The 19,725-nt window shown below is 36.8% G+C and overlaps 1 protein-coding gene across 1 annotated transcript in view; it reads left to right on the top strand.

The window, feature by feature from the left end:
• Positions 1-19,725, top strand: part of AGO3 (argonaute RISC catalytic component 3) — a 116,294-nt gene that overhangs the window by 11,408 nt on the left and 85,161 nt on the right. The window contains exon 2 of the mRNA XM_047084531.1: positions 8,371-8,542. Coding sequence (XP_046940487.1) covers positions 8,371-8,542 — 172 coding nt within the window. The remainder of the gene's footprint in view (positions 1-8,370; positions 8,543-19,725) is intronic.

Genomic DNA, 19,725 nt, shown 5'->3' with positions numbered 1-19,725 from the left:
GAACATAACGTTCAATAAATACTTAAAGTAGATATGACTTTTTATGTTTTTGATTATAAAGTTTTATTTATTTAAGTAATCTCTACACCCAGCATGGGGCTCAAACTCACAACCCTGACATCAAGAATCATGTGCTCCTCTGACTGAGCCAGCCAGGCACTGCTTTGTTTTTTATTTTTTAAAAAATGTTTAATGTTTATTTATTTTAGAGAGAAAGAGGCAGCATGCACAGGGAGGGGCAGAGAGAGAGAGAGAGAGGAAGACACAGAATCCAAAGCAGTCTCCAGGCTCCAAGCTGTCTGCACAGAGCCTGATATAGGGCTTGAACTCACAAACTCTGAGATGTCTCAAGCCGAAGTTGGATGCTTAACTGACTGAGCCACCCAGGCGCTTCTGTTTTTGATTTTTTTAAAGATTATCTGGGTCGGGGGTACCTGCCTGGCTCAGTCAGTAGAGCATGTGTTTTTATTTCAGGGTCGTGAGTTGAAGCCCCACGTTGGGCATAGAGCCTACTTTAAAAAAAATTAAAAAGGAATTATCTGGGCCACCTGTGTGGCTCAGTGGGTTAAGCATCCAACTTCTGCTCAGGTCATGATCTCACGGTTGGTGGGGTCAAGCCCTGTGTCGGGCTCTGTGCTGACAGCAGTTTGGAGCCTGCTTCAGATTCTGTGTCTCCGTCTCTCTTTGCCCCTCCCCCACTTGTTCTCTCTCTCTCTCTCTCTCTCTCTCTCTCTCTGTCTCTCACAAAAATAAATAAACATTTAAAAAAATTAAAAAAGAAAAGGAATTATCTATAGGAGCAGTGAGATTAATGAGAATTGGGGATATAGAACAGCAAAATACTATTTTTAAGCCAATCTTGATAGTAACCACATGTAAATAAAATAGCAGAAAAAAAATTTTTAACACATAAAAGGTATTTTGAAAATGTAATGCCTAATTCTAGAGAGGGTAAGAGAGAGAGAGCTGGGGATAATGATGTGTTCCCATGACAGTTTGGCAGTAAATATCAAGAGTCAAAAAAACAGTTCTCTTCCTACCCTTTGATTTTGTAAGTCTACTTCTGAAATTGATATGAAGGGGCAAAATTTCTATATACCTGTTTCCCTCTGTACTTCCCCCCCCCCCCCAAATAGTAGGTGCTTAATACAGGATGGTGCACTTAGTATATTGTGTGACATGTGGTACATGCCTGTTAATATTTGTTGAAAAGCTATAGTTTTTTTTATGACTTAGTGCCAAGCACATCTAGAATGTATAGTTTTATCTCATTTTTTAAAGCATTTATTTTTGAGAGAGAGAGAGAACGAGCGGGGGAGGAGTGGAGAGAGGGGGACAGAGAATCCCAAGTAGGCTCCGTTCTGACAGCAGAGAGCCCTATGCAGGGCTCAAATTCACGTACCACGAGATCATGCTAAATAAGGATTTACCAGAAAGAAATTAAGGAAGCAATATCATCTACAATTAAATCAAAAAGAATGGAATACTTAGGACTAAATTTAACCAAGGAGATGAAAGACCCATATACTGAAAATTGTAAAACATTGATAAAAGAAATCGAAGAAAACACAAATAAATGGAAAATGCTCTTGGATTGGAAAAATTAACATTGTAAAAATGCCCATACTACCTAAAGCAGTCTACAGGTTCAGTGCAATGCCTATCAAAATTCCAATGGCATTTTCCACAGAAGTAGAGCAAACAATCCTAAAATTTGTATCAAACCACAAACCACAAAAGACCACAAATAGCCAAAGCAGTCTTGAGAAAGAACAAAACTGGATGCATCATGTTCCCTGATTTCACATTATATTACAAAGCTGTAGTAATCAAAACAGTATGATATTGGCACAAAAAGAGATACATAAGTCAATGGAATAGAATAGAGAATTCTGGAATAAACCCACACATATATGGTCAATTAATATTCGACAAAGGAACCAAGAACATGCAGTGGGGAAAGGACAGTCTGTCTCTTCAATAAATGGTATTAAGAAAACTGGACAGGGGCGCCTGGGTGGCGCAGTCGGTTAAGCGTCCGACTTCAGCCAGGTCACGATCTCGCGGTCCGGGAGTTCGAGCCCCGCGTCGGGCTCTGGGCTGATGGCTCAGAGCCTGGAGCCTGTTTCCGATTCTGTGTCTCCCTCTCTCTCTGCCCCTCCCCCGTTCATGCTCTGTCTCTCTCTGTCCCAAAAATAAATAAACGTTGAAAAAAAAAAAAATTAAAAAAAAAAAAAAAGAAAACTGGACAGCCACATACAAAAGAATGAATTTGTATCCCTATCTTTTTTTTTTTTTTTTAATGTTTGTTTATTTTTGAGAGAGAGAGTGGACAGAGCATGAGCAGGGGTGGGCCAGAGAGAGAGGGAGACACAGAATACGAAACAGACTCCAGGTTCTGAGCTGTCAGCACAGAGCCCAACGTGGGGTTCGAACCACGAACCTTGAGAACATGACCTGAGCCAAAGTCAGATGCTTAACCAACTGAGCCACCCAGGCACCCTGAAATTGTATCCCTATCTTATGGCATACACAAAAATTAATTCAAAATGGATTAAAGACTTGAACGTAAGACCTGAAACCATAAAACTCCTAGAAGAATACATAGGTAGTAAACTTGACATCAGTCTTGGAGGTGATTTTTTAAATTTTCATTTGCATGGAATATATTTTTTTCAACCTTTCACTTAAAATCTTTGTGTGTCCTCACATCTGAAGTGAGTCTCTGGTAGGCAGCATGTAGATGGGTCTTTTTTTTTTTTTTTTTTATCCATTCAGCCTCCACTCGATGTCTTAGTCCATTTACAGTCAAAGTAATTATTGATAGGTATGTACTTAATTGCTCTTTTGCTAATTGTTTTCAGGCTGTTTTGTAGTTCTTTCCTTCCTTTCTTTTCTGCTCTTGTCCTTTGATGATTTTCTTTAATGGGTGCTTAGATTCCTTTCTTTTTATCTTCTGTGTATCTACTGTAGGGTTTTGCTTTGTGGTTACCACAAGGCTTCATGACTTTTTCTTTTTTTTTTTAAGCACCAGCAGTGCATTCCCTTCGTAGGTACTTAGCAGGCTTTAAAAAACTTGTGTAGAGCCCCTGACTTAGTTGGTTGGGTGTGCGACTCTCCATCTTGGGGTGTGGGTTCAAGCCCCACATTGGGTGTAGAGATTACTTAAAAAAAATCTTGGGGGTACCTGGGTGGCTCAGTGGGTTAATCGTCGACTCCAGTCAGGTCATGATCTTGCCTTTTGTGAGTTCAAGCCCCACGTCCGGCTTTATGCTGACAGCTCAGAACCTGGAGACTGCTTCAGATTCTGTGTCTCCCTTTCTCTCTGCCCCACCCCTGCAAACACTGTCTCTCTGTCTTTCTCAAAAAGAAACAAACATTAAAAAAAATTTTTTTTTAAATCTTGTATGTGTGATGTCTGGTATTCTACCAATTGCATTGTAGTGTAATTTGAAACTTCTTTATACATTGTCTTGCTTTAAAAAAAAAAAGGCTGTTTTGGGGCATCTGGGTGGCTCAGTTGGTTGTGCATCATGATCTCGTGGTTTGTGAGTTCAGCCCCGTATTGGGCTCTGTGCTGACAGCTCAGAGCCTGGAGCCTGCTTCGGATTCTGTTGTCTCCCTCTCTCTCTGCCCCTCCCCCGCTTGTGCTCTCTCTCTGTCTCTCAAAAATGAATAAATGTAAAAAAAAAATGTTTTTTTAAAAAAGGCTGTATTGAGTTTGGGGGACTTAGTGTAAACGTTTGCTGTATAAAAATAATTTGAAAAAATTATATCGGAAGATGTTTAAGCACATTCTAAGAAGTTTAAGGCTCCTGGGTGGCTCAGTCAGTTAAGCTTCCAACTTTTGATTTTGTCTCTGGTTATGATCTCCTAGTTAGTATGATCCAGTTCCACGTCAGGCTCTGTGCTGACAGCATGGAGCCTCCTTGGAATTCTCACTGTCCCGCTCTCTGTCCCTCCCCCACTTGCATGCACGTGCTCGCTCTCAAAATAAATGTTTAAAAATAAATAAAAATAAAAACGAAGAGGTATTTCATAGGAAAAAAATTCAGTTCTGTGGTGTATGCCTGTAATTACCGGGCCAAAATGGAAGAGAAATGGAAACCTAGAAAAGTAATGACCTTAAAAGCCACTTTTTCCCTGAGGGCATTTGCTGGTTTTGGAAACATTAAGTTTTGATGCCTTGAAGGTGTGGAGAGAACAGAAATTAAAGTCCAGAGTCTGCATATGAGAGTATACAGGAGACTTCTGTGCCATAAGCTGAGACCCTCGAATGCTATGCTCAGGGTGAGAATAATCTTGAAGTGGACAACCCTTACTGGAAGCCTAAATTGTAATCTTGAATTTATTTTAAGTTGTACTGGACAGGTAGTATTCCCAGGTACCTGACAGAAACAAATGCAGACCTTTTCTTGGGGAATATATTTTTATCCTAGTTCTCAAATTATTTGTGCAAACTACTTTTCGAGTACAAGGCCCATCTAGATATACATGCTAACAAGATACCATGAGCAAGAAAGACAATAATGAAAACAAAATCATAGACTTCAGATATTGAAGCTATTGGTTGCAAATTATAAAGCAAATATTTATAAACAACTGTATTTACAGGGCTGTTACTACAGCCTGTTACTACAACTGGGTTGGCTGTAGAATCCATGCGTGCAGGCTACTGAAGGCAAATTTTAGAGGTGTTTGAAAAAGACAAAAATAAAAAATGAATAAAGAAATAACAGAAGAAACCCTTCTGCAATACTGATCTCAACTGAAAACTGAACATATATTATGTTCCAAGCAAACCTAACAAAAACAGAACCGCATGAGGACATATTTATGGATTTTCAAGTCTCAGATATAAAGAACACATACAGAAAAAGAAATCCATAATAGCAAATTTTAGATGAAAATTTAGATGGAAATTTGAAGATCAAATTGTTAAATATATAGGTTCAATTTAGGTTGTTTGTATATGAAGGTAACACATTCTTTAAATGTGCAAGGGCTTGGGAAATCTGCCCTCCCCATGCCTTTTCGTGTAACATTACTTAATGACAACATTAGAATAACAAGACAAATTTGAAACCTCAAGAAGGGAGACTACTGGGGTTGTAAAGGATGGGTAGTAATCAAAGAAACCATATAAATTTATATATTTATATTTATTATCTTTAAAATTAATTTTTATTTTAGAGAAAGAGCATGCAAGTGGGGGAGAGGGGCAGAGAAAGAATCTTAAGCAGGCTCCATACTCAGTGCAGAGTCTGACATTGCTCGGTGTCATGACCTGAGCTGAAATCAAGAGTCAGACACTCAACTGACTTAGCCACCTAGGCCCTCCCATCCATCCATCTTTCTTCCTTCCATTCTTTCTTTGTTTCTTTTGTCTCTTTTCTTTCTTTCTTTCGTCTCTTTTGGCGCTTTTCTTTTCTTTTTAATATCTTATTTTTAAGTAATCTCCACACCCAATGTAGGGTTCAGATCACAACCCTGAGATCAAAAGTTGCGTGCTCTACTGACTGAGCCAGCCAGGTGCCCTGCTATTGTATGTTTTCTAATTTGATCCTGACAAGATTCAAAAGAAAGAGGCAGATCAGGTATTATTCTCATTTTATAGATCAGAAAATAGAAGTTTCAGGGCTACTAATATTTGACAAAGATCAAGTGGTTAGATAAATGGCAGAACCACAACTATGACCTGGTCTAGAATTACTCAGTGTTAGCTATGATGTTATCAGTATTATCTAGGATAACAGGAAGACTAATATCCTCATAAGAGGTTTTACCAAAAAAAAAACAAAAAAAAAAAAACCTGATATAGGCAGCACTTCAATGTACTTTCATCCAATGAAAACAAGTTAATTAACCCAACTTTTAATTCCTGATATAAACTTGATTTTTGTGTGAAGCATTATCCCTTTGATACATTGCTAGATTTACTTTGTTAAATTTTTATGATTTTTGCATGTATATTCGTGAATGATACTGTTCTGTGATTTTATTTATTTTTCATAATGTTCTTGTAAGGTTTTACTATCAGGGTTTTTCTGGGATCATAAGTTGAATTGGGAAATATTTACTTTTTTCCTGATCTTTGAAAGAGTTTGTATAAGGTCCGTATTATTTTTTCCTTTAATTTTTGCTGTAATTCTCTAGTGGAACTATCTGGATTTGGAATCTCTTAGTGTATGTGTGGAAATATATATATTTTTTAAAGATTTTATTTTTGGGGCGCCTGGGTGGCTCAGTCGGTTAAGTGGCCGACTTCGGCCCAGGTCATGATCTCGCGGTCCGTGAGTTCGAGCCCCGCGTCGGGCTCTGTGCTGACAGCTCAGAGCCTGGAGCCTGTTTCAGATTCTGTGTCTCCCTCTCTCTGACCCTCCCCTGTTCATGCTTTGTCTCTCTCTGTCTCAAAAATAAATAAACGCTAAAAAAAAAAAAAAAAAAAGATTTTATTTTTAAGTAATCTCTACATCCATTGTGGGGCTCAAACTCACGCCCCTGAGAGCAAATGTTGCATGCTGTACCAACTGAGCCAACCAGGTGCCCTCTGGAATTATTTTTAATTGTGGATTTCATTTTTTCAAATAATTACAGGACTTTTCAGATATTTTAAATGTAAGTTCATTCAGGTAACAGTTATTAATTAACTGAATTTATTGTTTGAATTTCATTTAACAAAGTTACAACATTTTGAGCTTTAAAATCTTAATGCTAGATATCACTTAAGGCGTTTTTTAAACTTTGATAAAGTATACATAACATTAAATTTACCATCTTAGCAACTTTTTAGCATACAGGTCAGTACTATTTAAGTATATTCACATTGTGTGCAACAAATCTCCAGAACTCTTTTCATCTTGCAGAATTGCAGCTATACTCACCAAGCAACAATTCCCTACCCTCCCTTTACCCCAGCCCCTGGCAACCACCCTTGTATTTTTTGTCTCTGAATTTGGCCACCCTTGTATTTTTTGTCTCTGAATTTGGCCACAGTAGATATTAAATAAGTGGCATCATACAGTGTCCTTTTGTGATTGGTTTATTTCATGTAGCATAACATCCACTAGGTTCATCTATGTTGTAGTGTGTCAGAATTTCCTTTTTATAAGGTTAATGTTCCATTATATGTATATACCACATTTTGTTTATCCATTCATCCATCAGTAGACCCTTAGGTTGCTTCTTCCTTTTTGGTGTTGTGAATAATGGTGCTATGAACAAAGGTGTACAGTTATTGGGGTGCCTGGGTGGCTCATTCGGTTGAGTGACTAACTCACCTCAGGTCATGATCTCACAGTCTGTGGGTTGGAGCCCCACGTCGGGCTCTGTGCTGACAGAGCCTGGAGCCTACTTCTGATTCTGTGTCTCCCTCTCTCTGACCCTTCCCTGCTTGCTCTCTGTCTCTGTCTCTCTCAAAAATAATAAGCATTAAAAAATAATGTGTACAGTTATTTCAATACTCTGAATTCTTCTGGGTGTATACCCTAGAGTTGCTGGATCATACAGTAATTCTATTTTTAATGTTTTGAGGAGCCACAATATTGTTTTCCATTTTATAGTTATAGCAACGGAAGACTTCAAATTTTATATACTTTGGTATGTGAGTAACCTGTATTTCTCTAGTAATTTGCCTATTTCACCAAACTTGAAAATTTATTGACATAATGTTGTATCTTCAATATCTGTAGTGATATCACTTTTTTTTTCACTTAAATTGGTCACTTAAGCCTTTTTCCTCCTCTTTTAAAAATCAGTGTTTCCTGGGGGCACCTGGGTGGCTCAGTTAGGTGAGCATCCAGCTCTTGATTTTGGCTCAAATCATGATCCCAGGGTCTTGGAATTGAGCCTGCATCGGGTTGTGCCCTGAGTGTGGAGCCTGCTTAAGATTTTTTTTCTCTCTCCATCCTCCTTTCCCTCTCTCCCCCCTCCCCCCACCTCTGCCTCACTCCTCCACTTGCTCTTTCTTTCTAAAATAAAAAAAATAGTGTTTATCTTTTATGGTATTTTGTTCATTTGTTCTTGTCCTTATTATGTCGTACTTTAAGTTTAGTACTTTGTTGTTGGTCTCACACTCTTCGGGTCTGATTTGTGTTTGCCCATGCTCGTCTGGGTTTGTGTGATTGCTCTCCCCTTCTTTCTACCCCTTTGAAAACAAGTTCTCACAGGTACCATTTTTTTGTTTGTATGTTTAAATGAGGAGAGTAAGTTGGGGAGAAAAAAGTTGAAGTGTTAGAAATGATAGCATCTTTTAGCACTAGGCTTCATCCATTATCAGCTGTACTAAGAATTCTCATATACTCTGATTGACAAGATTATCAAATGCAGCTTATAACCGTGTTACTCTTTTTTTTACCCTCTCTTTGGCAGGACCCGTTGGGGCCCAGCCCCTACTCATGGTGCCCAGAAGACCTGGCTATGGCACCATGGGCAAACCCATTAAATTGCTGGCTAACTGTTTTCAAGTTGAAATCCCAAAGATTGATGTCTACCTCTATGAGGTAGATATTAAACCAGACAAGTGTCCTAGGAGAGTGAACAGGTAAGAATCGTGAAGTCATGGAGATTATTTTGCTGTTGATATTTGTTTGCTTTAGTAATTATGTTTACCTTTCACATTTAATAACAATAATAATGTTTAACAGTTTGACCAAGCACACATGGTAATTTGTTTTGAAATTGTACTTCAGGGGCGCCTGGGTGGCTCAGTCAGTTAAGCGTCCGACTTCGGCTCAGGTCATGATCTCGCAGTCCATGAATTCGAGCCCCACGTCGGGCTCTGTGCTGACAGCTCAGAGCCTGGGTCCTGTTTCAGATTCTGTGTCTCCCTCTCTCTGTGACCCTCCCCCATTCATGCTCTGTCTCTATTCAAAAATAAATAAACGTTAAAAAAAAAAATTAAAAAAAAAAAGAAATTGTACTTCAGAGCTGTGATGTTGGGAAAAATCAACAAATAGCCTTGAAATTTTCTCATATAGCATAAGCTCACATGTTTTCTCTGTGATAATAGAGAAGGTCCAGCTCCTTTTTACATGCTCTTGAAATCAGACTAAGCATATCTTTTCCATTGCTGTTGGTTAACATATCTGTGCTTTCTTTTTTTCTCCCCTTTACGTGCCCACCTTATTTATCCCTTTAAAATGATGGGATGGTAGCAGTAGTGGGTAGAAATAGTGGTTGTCATGTTTCATGCTTTCTGTTCTGGTCCTCAACTCCTGACTTTCCTTCCTTTTATGTAGGAACAAGTACATAATGATATAGAAAATTTATCAATATGCTTTTAGTAAGCTGCTTCTCTCAACCTCCCCCAAATGTATGTGTGTATGTATGTATGTATGTGTATATACATATATGTATGGTTGTGGTTTAGGCAATAAGGGAAGATAAATGGAACTTATGACATGGTGTACACCATGAAGGAGCTTTTAAAAAACAAAATAGGCGCCTGGGTGGCTCATTTGGTTAAGTGTCTGACTCTTGGTTTTGGCTTAGGTCATGATCTCACAGTTTGAGAGTTCAAGCCCGTGTTGGGCTTCGTGCTGGCAATGGAGGCTGCTTGGGATTCTCTGCCCCTCCCCCGCTTACTGTTTCTCTCCCTCCCTCTCTCTCTCTCTCTCTCTCTCTCAAAATAAATAAATAAACTTTTTTTAAAAAGCAAAACAAAACAAGACATACAGACAAAACACTTAGAAAACAGTGATACTCAACTTAGCATTTTGATTTATGCTATCAAATATCCCAGCCTTTTCTTATTCAATAAGTATTATTAAGAGTCTTCATTTAAGACATAGGTGGTTCTTGCTGTCAAGAAATTCATCATTTAGGGGCACCTGGTGGGGCTCAGTTGTTTGAGCGTCCGACTCTGGCTCAGATTATGATCTCCCAGTTCATGGTTTTGAGGCCCATGTCATACTCTGTGCTGACAGCTTGGAGCCTCCTTCAGTTGCTGTGTCTCCCTCTTTTTCTGCCCCTCCCCTGCTCTTGCTGTTTCTCTCTCAAAAATAATTAAACATTAAAAAAAAAAGAAATCATCATTTAGATAAGACACATAAGAAATATGAAGTGAATGAGCACTAAGAGACTTTGCTATAATGTGTAAAAAAAAAAACAAAAAACCATCATATGAATGTAATAATGTGGAGTGCAGAGTTCTTTCTGAGGTCACTCGCCTACTGCAAAATTTATTTAATTCCCTGTGGCCTACAGAATGACATCTCAAATTTAGTATAATATACCCTTCTTTGTTTGGCTCTAATCTATATCCTTTACCATATTCTGCAGTCTTACCTAGAATGCCCTTTCTGCCCTTATCTATCTGGCAAACTTCTATTATGTTTCAAGACACACCTTTTGAACTCCGTAGTCAGAGGTAGTTCATTCTTCTGTGACCTTATAGTACTTGGTGTACAATGCTGTTATAGTATTTTTAGTGTATATTGGTTACTTGTTGCTTTCCTCTTCTCACAGTATAATTTCTTCATGAAAAGGAATACTCTTTTTCATTATCTTTGTAGTGCTGATATTAGCTTGATGATTGGCACATAATAAATAGTAGAGTGAATGAAAGCTTATAAAAGTAAAATGAGATGAACATGATGGTGAGGGGGCAGGAAAGAGAACTGGACATTATAAAAGGCTATATTTACCCAGAGATTTTCAGTGTCCTACCCTTTTCTCTTAAGGTCCATAAGCTAGTCTTTGTCTTAGAGTCCTTCCTCTCTCATCTGTCTTTCTGCTAGCCATCTGCTTATGGGGACCCAACTGTCTTCATGCCACACTCTCAAATTCCCTTTTTCTTGTTTCTCAAAACTGGGGTGTTAATCTGTAAATTTGAAGGATAATCCTGGCCCTTTTGATTGATGTCTAACATTTTATTTTATCTTATTTTTTTTTAATGTTTATTTATTTTGAGAGAGAGAGAGAGAGTATGCACTCAGGATGGGCAGAGAGAGGGGGAGAGATAATCCCAAGTAGGCTCCATGCTGTTAGAGCAGAGCCTGACTTGGGGCTTGATCCCTGGGAGCATGAGATTATGACCTGAGCCAAGATCAAGAGTTGGACACTTAACCGACAGAGGGACTCAAGTGCCCCATATTTTGTTTTATTTTTTAATATTATTCTTTTTTTTTAAGTTTATTTATTTATTTTGAGAGAGGGAGAGAGAGAGAATCCCAAGCAGGCTCTGTGTTCCACACTGAGCCCAATGCAAGGCTCAGTCTCACAAACCACATGATGATGACGTGAACCCAAGAGTCAGATGCTCAACCGACTGAGTGTTGGTAGATATTTTCTCTAAGGCAGATTTTTTTTTTAAATGTTTATTTATTCTTAAGAGAGAGAGCAACAGAGCATAAGCAGGGGAAGGGCAGATCAAGAGGGAGACGCAGAATCTGAAGTAGATTCCAGGCTCTGAGCTGTCAGCACAGAGCCTGACGCAGGACTTGAACCCACGAACTGTGAGATCGTGACCTGAGCCAAAGTCGGATGCCCAACCAACTGAGCCTCCGAGGCGCCCCTAGGGCAGATATTTCTGAACTCAATTCCTTACTACTGTCTTTCCCCCTTGCCCTGCCCAAAAGAGCCACCCCTAATTTTAGTATATAGTAAAGAATTGTTGTTGGTTATTGATTAAGTAGGAGAATCATATGATGAAAATGTTAGGAAAATAAAATTGCTTTAAAGACAAAATGGGTTATAATTTAGAAAATAATGGGAAATGGAGGCTTGGGGCTTAGAGGGATGTCAGCTGAGACTTTTTTTTAGTTTTTCAGAGTTCTGAGGGACTAGTGTAATATTAGGTTAAAAAAAATAACATATTTATTAGGTTTGTTCCTTCTCCTATATAACTTTTTATTTTTGGTAGGAATGAGGAAGTTATTTGTATATTATGTAAGTGTATATGAAATTGGGGTGCCTGGCTGACTCAGTCAGTAGAGCATTTGACTCTTGATCTTAGGGTTGTGAGTTCAAGCCCCATGTTGGGCATGAAGACTACTTAAAAGAAAAAAAGAAGAGAAGTTAAATAGCATAGAATTTCACATGTGGATGCTCAACATATTGGTTAAGTTTGGGAGAAATGTATGTAATAATTTGGTGTGTGCATTCTGGTTTTAACTTACTTCCCTAATTATATTTTGTCTTACGGTTGTTTTGTCTTGTTACGTTGTTTGCCAGTAAGAGTAAAACATCTGTAATTTAGATGTTTCCAAATGGAAGTTTTTTATCCTGTATCTTTAATTTGAGTTTTCACAGGAGCTACAGGATTTCTTTGAGATTCTTAAAATGATAGAAATCAACTTTACTCTGTTTCTTTGTTAATAATGACTTGATTTTATGTCAGCATTTGTAGAACTTACTGCCTTTATTCCTTCAAAAGAGTAACTTTTATCCTCACTTTTTGCAATATTGCTACATAACTAGTTAGTTAAAATTGTTGGTAGACTTCTGAAATTCATTCAGTTCCTACTCTTCAACAGCTAGAACTCGAGAAGTTAGAAGAAACTAGATACAACTAGACAATTCCTATTCCATATTAGCTAAACAGATATGGGCCAAAATGCCTCAGTATTTAAATCAACGGATAGGAGGTTTTTCTTGTCCATATGCCACATGCTCAAATATTTGGCACCATGGTATTAATCATAATAGTAGAATGATGGATTGTAGCCAAACAAGTTTCCACTTTAGTCATAGGAGTTTTCTTGGACAAAAAATACCCAGGAAATGCTTGTGAGTCATTTTTTGTGAGTCAACTTCTCTACTTCAGATTTTCTGTCTATTGCTTGTTTTGTCCTTTCCTCACCCCTTTAGGCTATGTGTGTGTTGTTTTTTTGCCAACTTAATGATTTTGATTGAAAATGATCATTTGGTAAAAGAGCATGTTTGTTAAGCAGACTTTAAATGTTTCCAGTTTTTTTTAAGTGCATGGTCTCAATAACTAAAAATCAAATATTTTTAGAAATACTGACCTAGAGTATAAATTCCTTAACTTGAGGTTTTATGCTAGTTTGTCCAACTGCTAAATATGTATTGGGATAAACCTCAAATAGATTGTTATGTACTTACTCAAAATCATTAAGTAGTGAAATATATACATGGGAAAAATTGTATAAAAGCTGATTATAACTGCAAGATCTGTTATTGTTAAACATGAAGTAAAGATTCGAAGGAATCTTGAGATGGTATTAGATTGTGGTTGAATTTTTTTGGTTCAGTTTTCTTTTATAAGTGAAACATTATCTTATACTCATTGTACTATTGTCACTGTTACTGTTGTGTTGTAATTCATGATACAGTGCCAAATATTTGTGCATGTTGCATATGGTTGTGGTGTAATACTGATGATTGAATTTTAGAAGAAAAAAAATAAATCTATATTGATTCCATTTTGGCTTTTAAATGGAAATCTCAGATCAGAGTCTTGGAAAGAACTCCCTTTCTGGTGTTATTAGGAATGTCATTGGCACAGTGTTGTAAATAAGTGATAAGCCAAGAGAGGGATATGCTTTTTTAAAATGATAACTTCATTTATACGAAATTCACATAGTATACAACTCAAAGTGTATAATTCAGTAGTTTTTAGTATGTTCAGAGAGTACAACTTTGTTGATAATTGCTTATTTCAAGTTTTTATTTAAATTCTAGTTAGTTAACATATACCACAATCAAGTTTTAGAACATTTTATCCTCCCAAAAAGAAACCCCATTACTCCTTAGTAGTCACTTACCATTGCCTCCCCACCCCTACCCCACAACCCCTGCCAACCACTAATCTACTTTCTGTCTCTACAGATTTGCTTTTTCTGGGTATTTCATATAAATGGAATCATATAATGTGCGGCCTTTTGTGTGACTGACCTCTTTCACTTCACATGTTTTCAAGGTTCATCCATGTTGTAGCATGTATCACTACTTCATCCCTTTTTATTACCAAATAATACTCCATTGTATGGATATTTTGTTTATTGATTGATTCATCAGTTGATGGACATGAGTTGTTTGCACGTATGAATAATGCTATGAGCGTTTGTATACAAGATTTTGTGTGGACATGTGTTTTCATTTCTTTTGGGTGTATTGCTAAGAGTGGAATGATTTGGTAACTCTGTTTAGTCTTTTGAGGAACTGCCAGACTCTTTTCCAAACTGGCTGCATCATTTTACATTCCCACTAGCAGTGTATGATGATTAAAGTATCTCTGCATCCTTGCCACCATTTGTTATCTATCTTTTTAATATAACCATCCTAGGAGTTTTAAGTAGTGTCTCATTGTTATTTTGATTTGCATTTCCCTGATGGTTGATGATGTTGGGCATGTTTTCATGTACTTATTGGCCATTTGTATATGTTTGGAGAAATGTCTATTCAGGTTCTTTGCCCATTTTTAAGTTGGATGTTTTGTCTTTTTGTTACTGAGTTGTAGGAATTTTTTTACAAGTATAGTTAAAAGTGCCTTATTAGATATAATGATGTGCAAAAATGTTCTCCTTTTCTGCATGTTGCCTTTCACTTCCACTTTCTTGACGTTTTCCTTTGAAGCACATTTTTTATTTTGATGAAGAACATTTAATTTTTTCTTGGGCCAGTTGCCCTTTTGGTGTCATGTCTCTAGAGGAGTATACTTCTGATTAAAATGATTTAGAGAACATACCCCAGAAAACACTGCTGGTGAACATCAAACAATTGTAGTTTTGAGTATTTAGCTATCTTGGAGAAACCGTACCATACAGTATATGTCAGTTAATAAGCATGTTTTATTTTCCTTGCTAATCGCTTGGAAGATAGGAAAGCTAACAAGTGGTGATTATTTCAAGTCTCAAGAATTCTTTTTTTGTAAGTTTATTTATTTATCTTGAGAGAGAAAGAAGGACAGAGAAGAGGGGTAGAAAGAGAGAGAGAATCCCAAGCAGGCTCTGCTCTGTAGTACTCAAACTCACCAACTGTGAGTGAGATCATGACCTGAGCCGACACTAGGAGTCAGCCACTTAACCTACTGAGCCACCCAGATGCCCCTGAAATCTCAAAAATTCTTTTAAGTAGCATCTAGATAAGTTACTCAGTAGTATTTAGTCACCTAGCTAATATTTCTACAATATATTTGAAGTTCAAAGATAGTTTTATAAGTAAATATATTTCTAAAGGGACTAGTAGGTAGGGTTTATTTCTAACATCTATTTGTGTAGATTTCAATTATAGTAACAGCTGTATAGTATTCTGTTGTTGGTGTGGAATTTCCTTATTTTTAGTCTACTGTATTTTTTTTTTTCTTAAATTGAGTTAAATCAATTTAAACCAATTATCTGAGGGGCACCTGGGTGGCGCAGTCTGACTTCAGCTCAGGTCATGATCTCATGGTTCGTGAGTTCGTGCCCTGCATCAGGCTCTGTGCTGACAGCTCAGAGCCTGGAGCCTGTTTCAGATATATTCTCTCTCTCTCTCTCTCTCTCTCTCTCTCTCTCTCTCTCTCAAAAATAAATAAACATTTAAAAAAAATTTTTTTAAGTAAACCAGTTATCTGAATTTGCTATATAGTTGTACCAAGGTAGAATGCTGTTTAGTAACAAGATTTAAAGAATATATGGACTCTGACTGGAATTACAATTCTAAATTCTGCAGTAACTTTTAAAACTTAAAGATCATTTTAAGATTATCCTGCTTTCATTAAGTGTTTCACTCACTGTGCCCCTTTTTTGTAAGATACAAAAGATGCAAGATACAATAAGGTACAAGGCAAAATAAGATGATCCCTGCTAGAGATTCCATCGTTTGTATGTAGTGAGAAATCCTGTGAGTTGTGCATTATGTGCTGTGATGAAAGAGTAATGATTCCTGCTTTTAGTTAGGGAGGAAGATGTGATACATGACATGGTATCTGAACTAAATAGTGGAGTAGGAGAAAGAATATATAGAGTGAACATAGCAAAAGCTTGACGTATTTATGTAACAGAAATAGGCCAATATAAATACAGTAGCTCGAATCTAAAAATTTAGCTGGAGGGGAAGTTATGAAGGGTCTTAAATCCATGCATGCTGAGGCTTATGAATTCAGAAACCGTGAAGACCACTGGAGGCTTTGAGCAAATGAGGAACATCTATAGTTAAAAGCATAACTAATGGCAGTGTGACGAATGAATTAGAGAAGAGAATGACCAGAGTTCTGGAGAACATTGGGACGGCTGTTGCAAGTAGTCTAGATCAATAGTCTTCAAATCTTTGATTACTCATCCCCATTAGTTAATACATGTTTGACCATGGACTGAACAGTAAATAAATAAATGTATATGCACACACGTTTAAAGTTTTTAAATTTATAGAAATGTACTAGTGTCCTAATGTATTACATAATTATAGAAAAATTCAAGGTGGGAAACAATATTTTGAAATAAACTATTTAAATTTTTTTTTTAACGTTTATTTATTTTTGAGACAGAGAGAGACAGCATGAACAGGGGAGGGTCAGAGAGAGAGGGAGACACAGAATCCAAAACGGGCTCCCGGGGCTCGAACTCACGGACCGTGAGATCATGACCTGAGCCGACGTTGGACGCTTAACCGACTGAGCCACCCAGACGCCCCTGAAATAAACTATTTAAAAATATGTTTACTAATTTGAAAATTTCAGATTAATACACCAAAAATCTGATTGAATATATTCCATACACTTGAACTGAAATAAGTTGCAACATGCCGAAGTGAATGAATGAGAATTCCAATGTTGATTCTTTTCTTCTTAATTGAAGTGTAGTTGACATACAACATTATATTAGTTTTAGGTATACAACATAGTGATTTGACAACTCTATACATTATGCTGTACTCATCACTGTACTCATAAAAGTGTAGTTATCATCTGCTACCATACAGCATTATTACAATACACTGTTAACTCTTATATGTTGCAGAAGTCCTGTTATTCTCTTAGGGTTCCTGGTGTGCCATATGTTATATCTGATCATATGACATGGGATAAGTGACAATAATAGTGTCAATTCATATTCATGAATGTTTCTAAATGTTAATTTCTAATTATTAGATGAAAATTAAATGTTTTTTTTTTTTTCTCACATACTCCAGCATACCCCCTAGTACCTCTGATACCTACTTTTCTAGATTAGAGGTAGTGTTTTCTAAGACTTAACTGCCAGCAGTGGCAGTGGTGATGAAAGGGAGGGCTTAGATGTAACATTTGGAAGAAAAATGAGTAATTTCGGTGTAGAGGGAAAGGGAAAAGAGATTTAGGTGTAGAGGGAAAGACCTCATAGTTCCTAGCTTGTGCAATAATGATAGCCTTCACAGAAATACAGGTGGTAAAAGGACCAAGTTTATTTCTGTTTTGGATATTTGGAGGTAGAATTGCATAAGAAACATGAAAATAGAGAAATTCAATAGATAATTGGAAATAAGTGTCTAGAGTTCAAGAAATCAAGATAGAGATTGAGATTTGAGAAGTGTCAGCATATAGGTGATAGTTAAAAGCTAGAGGCGGGGAAGAAGCTAGGGAAAGTATGCAGAGTCAAGATTGAGAATGGATTTCTGGGGATTCTGTTGTTTAACGGTTACCAATGAAGACACTTAGATTGGAAAGATAAGAGAACCAGGACAAAGTATAAGCTGTTTCAGAGAAGCCAGGACTGTAATAGTTGAAAAGAGATCATGTTTTTTAAGAAGTCATTGGTGGCCTGAGGGAGAAGTGTTCTAGAACAGAGTTGTTAGTGTAAGCCAGCTTGAGTTAAAAAATGATTGCTCAATCTAAAGTAATCTATCAGTTATCTGTGAATACTAGAAATTTACTCCACTGGTTTAGCTAGTGTGGTTACATAATACTATGAAAGAATTCACACCCATGTGAAATTATTATGAAGATAGTTTATAGTAAAATGCTCTGGTGTACTACAAATTTTATATTATAAAATATTAAAAATTTGATCTGAAGTATAACCCCTTCTCTACTCTCTATTTTTAAACTTTATTGTGATGCAAAAGTGTTCATTTGGCTACCTTCTGTCTTACTTACTGAGAAGTTATGAAGATAAATTCAAGGTTGGAAGGATATAAGGAGAGACTGCCAGCTTGTTTTAGTTGTGTTTTATAAGTAAGCGTCTGGGTGATTTTATCTTCTTGTTATACCTTAGCAATCTTCCTTCTTTCTCTCTATACTATAGTGACAGATTAATTTATTGTAGCTGTGAATACTAAACTAATGTGAAGAGTCACTTTTGGGGGAAAATATTATTTCATGGTTTCTCTTATAGACTAGAATAGTATTTCCCATTCTACCTTTTGGGAGCAGAGAATAAGAGGTACCTAGAAAAGAGATGAAGGTGGGTCTCTGTGAGCATATAGTAACAATTAACAAAAATAATTTCTTCTCTTTTTTACATTAAAATTTCCCTCTCCTACCATTTTTCTGCTGTATGAGTCAGGTGGTAAAGTGGAACTTACTGAAACCAATATTAAATTTTACTTTACAGTCTGTGCACCAGAGCATGATGGAGTCAAAAGACTTGGTACCAGAATGTAGGAAGTGGTGGTTGAGGTAAGAGTGGGAAAGGTAGGCTGTAGCCCTTTGTAAGACCAATATACTCAGGTAGGTTCCATTTTTGTAGTGATCACCAGATATCCTTAAGGAGTTTTAAATTCTATCCTGAGGTTCTACAAAAATGTATCATATTATACTATACAAGAATTCTTTCCTTCTCAGACTAGGGTTATTAGTAAAAGGAAGCCACTAAAGATTGGTTAGAAGTTCTTCTCTCCCTTTTCTCAGATTTTCTTTCCCAAATTGCTTTCCTAAATATTGCTTTAGAAGTTAAAATATTTTGTGTGTCTTGGTTATTGTAAACTTACTGCGATTTACTCTTTAAAAATTTTTTTTCTTTATGTTTATTTATTTTTGAGAGAGAGCGAGCAAGCAAGTAGGGGAGGGGCAGAGAGAGAGGGAGACATAGAATCCGAAGCAGGCTCCAGGCTTTGAGCTGTTAGCACATAGCCTGACACGGAGCTCGAACTCAGAAACTGCGAGATCATGACCTGACACTTAACTGACTGAGCCACCCAGGTGCCCCTCCTTTTTTAAATTTTTAAAAATTTTAAATAAAATAATTATTTTTATACTACAATTTACTCTTAAATGTTGCTCTAAAATTTCTACATTTGAACAAAAGATCAAAGGAATTCTCCTCATTGTTATAATAAAGACAACCTCACATAATACAAAAACAGCTCCACAACTATGATATAGAGAAAATTCAGTTCATAGTTTATGTTAATTACCAGAATTCATTCTTTGTATTAATGCATTGTGATGCATCTGTTTGTTGTTTGGAAGACTTCAGTATTTCAACATAGTTTTGAAGTATATTTATGAGATAATTATGCTTAAATTTTTAAATAAAAATAGAATATATATTGGCTTTTTCCCCCCAAAAGTGCTTACACTGATATCCCATATGGTCCCTGCAACAGCCTGTAGACTATTAGCCCATTTTTACTGATGAAGGAACTAAAGTCAGAGAGGCCAGGTAACTTTCATAACAACTTAGTGGCAAAGTGGGACTAAAAACTTATTTCTCCTCCAGTGCTTATGTTACCACGTGTTGCAAAGGTTTCTCATATTGGCAGTTTCCCAGTTCAGACTTTCTTCACAATACAGTGAGCAACTTTGCTGCTATAGCTGAATAGATGTCTAGATAAAGCACTATTTTAGAGTTTTTTCTTCAATTCCAC

Source organism: Lynx rufus, unplaced genomic scaffold (assembly GCF_022079265.1).
Source record: "Lynx rufus isolate CCGP_SWC_20201006 ecotype Redwood Valley unplaced genomic scaffold, mLynRuf1.p SCAF_2, whole genome shotgun sequence".
NCBI lineage: Eukaryota > Metazoa > Chordata > Mammalia > Carnivora > Felidae > Lynx > Lynx rufus.
This window is presented reverse-complemented; position numbering and strand designations above follow the sequence as displayed.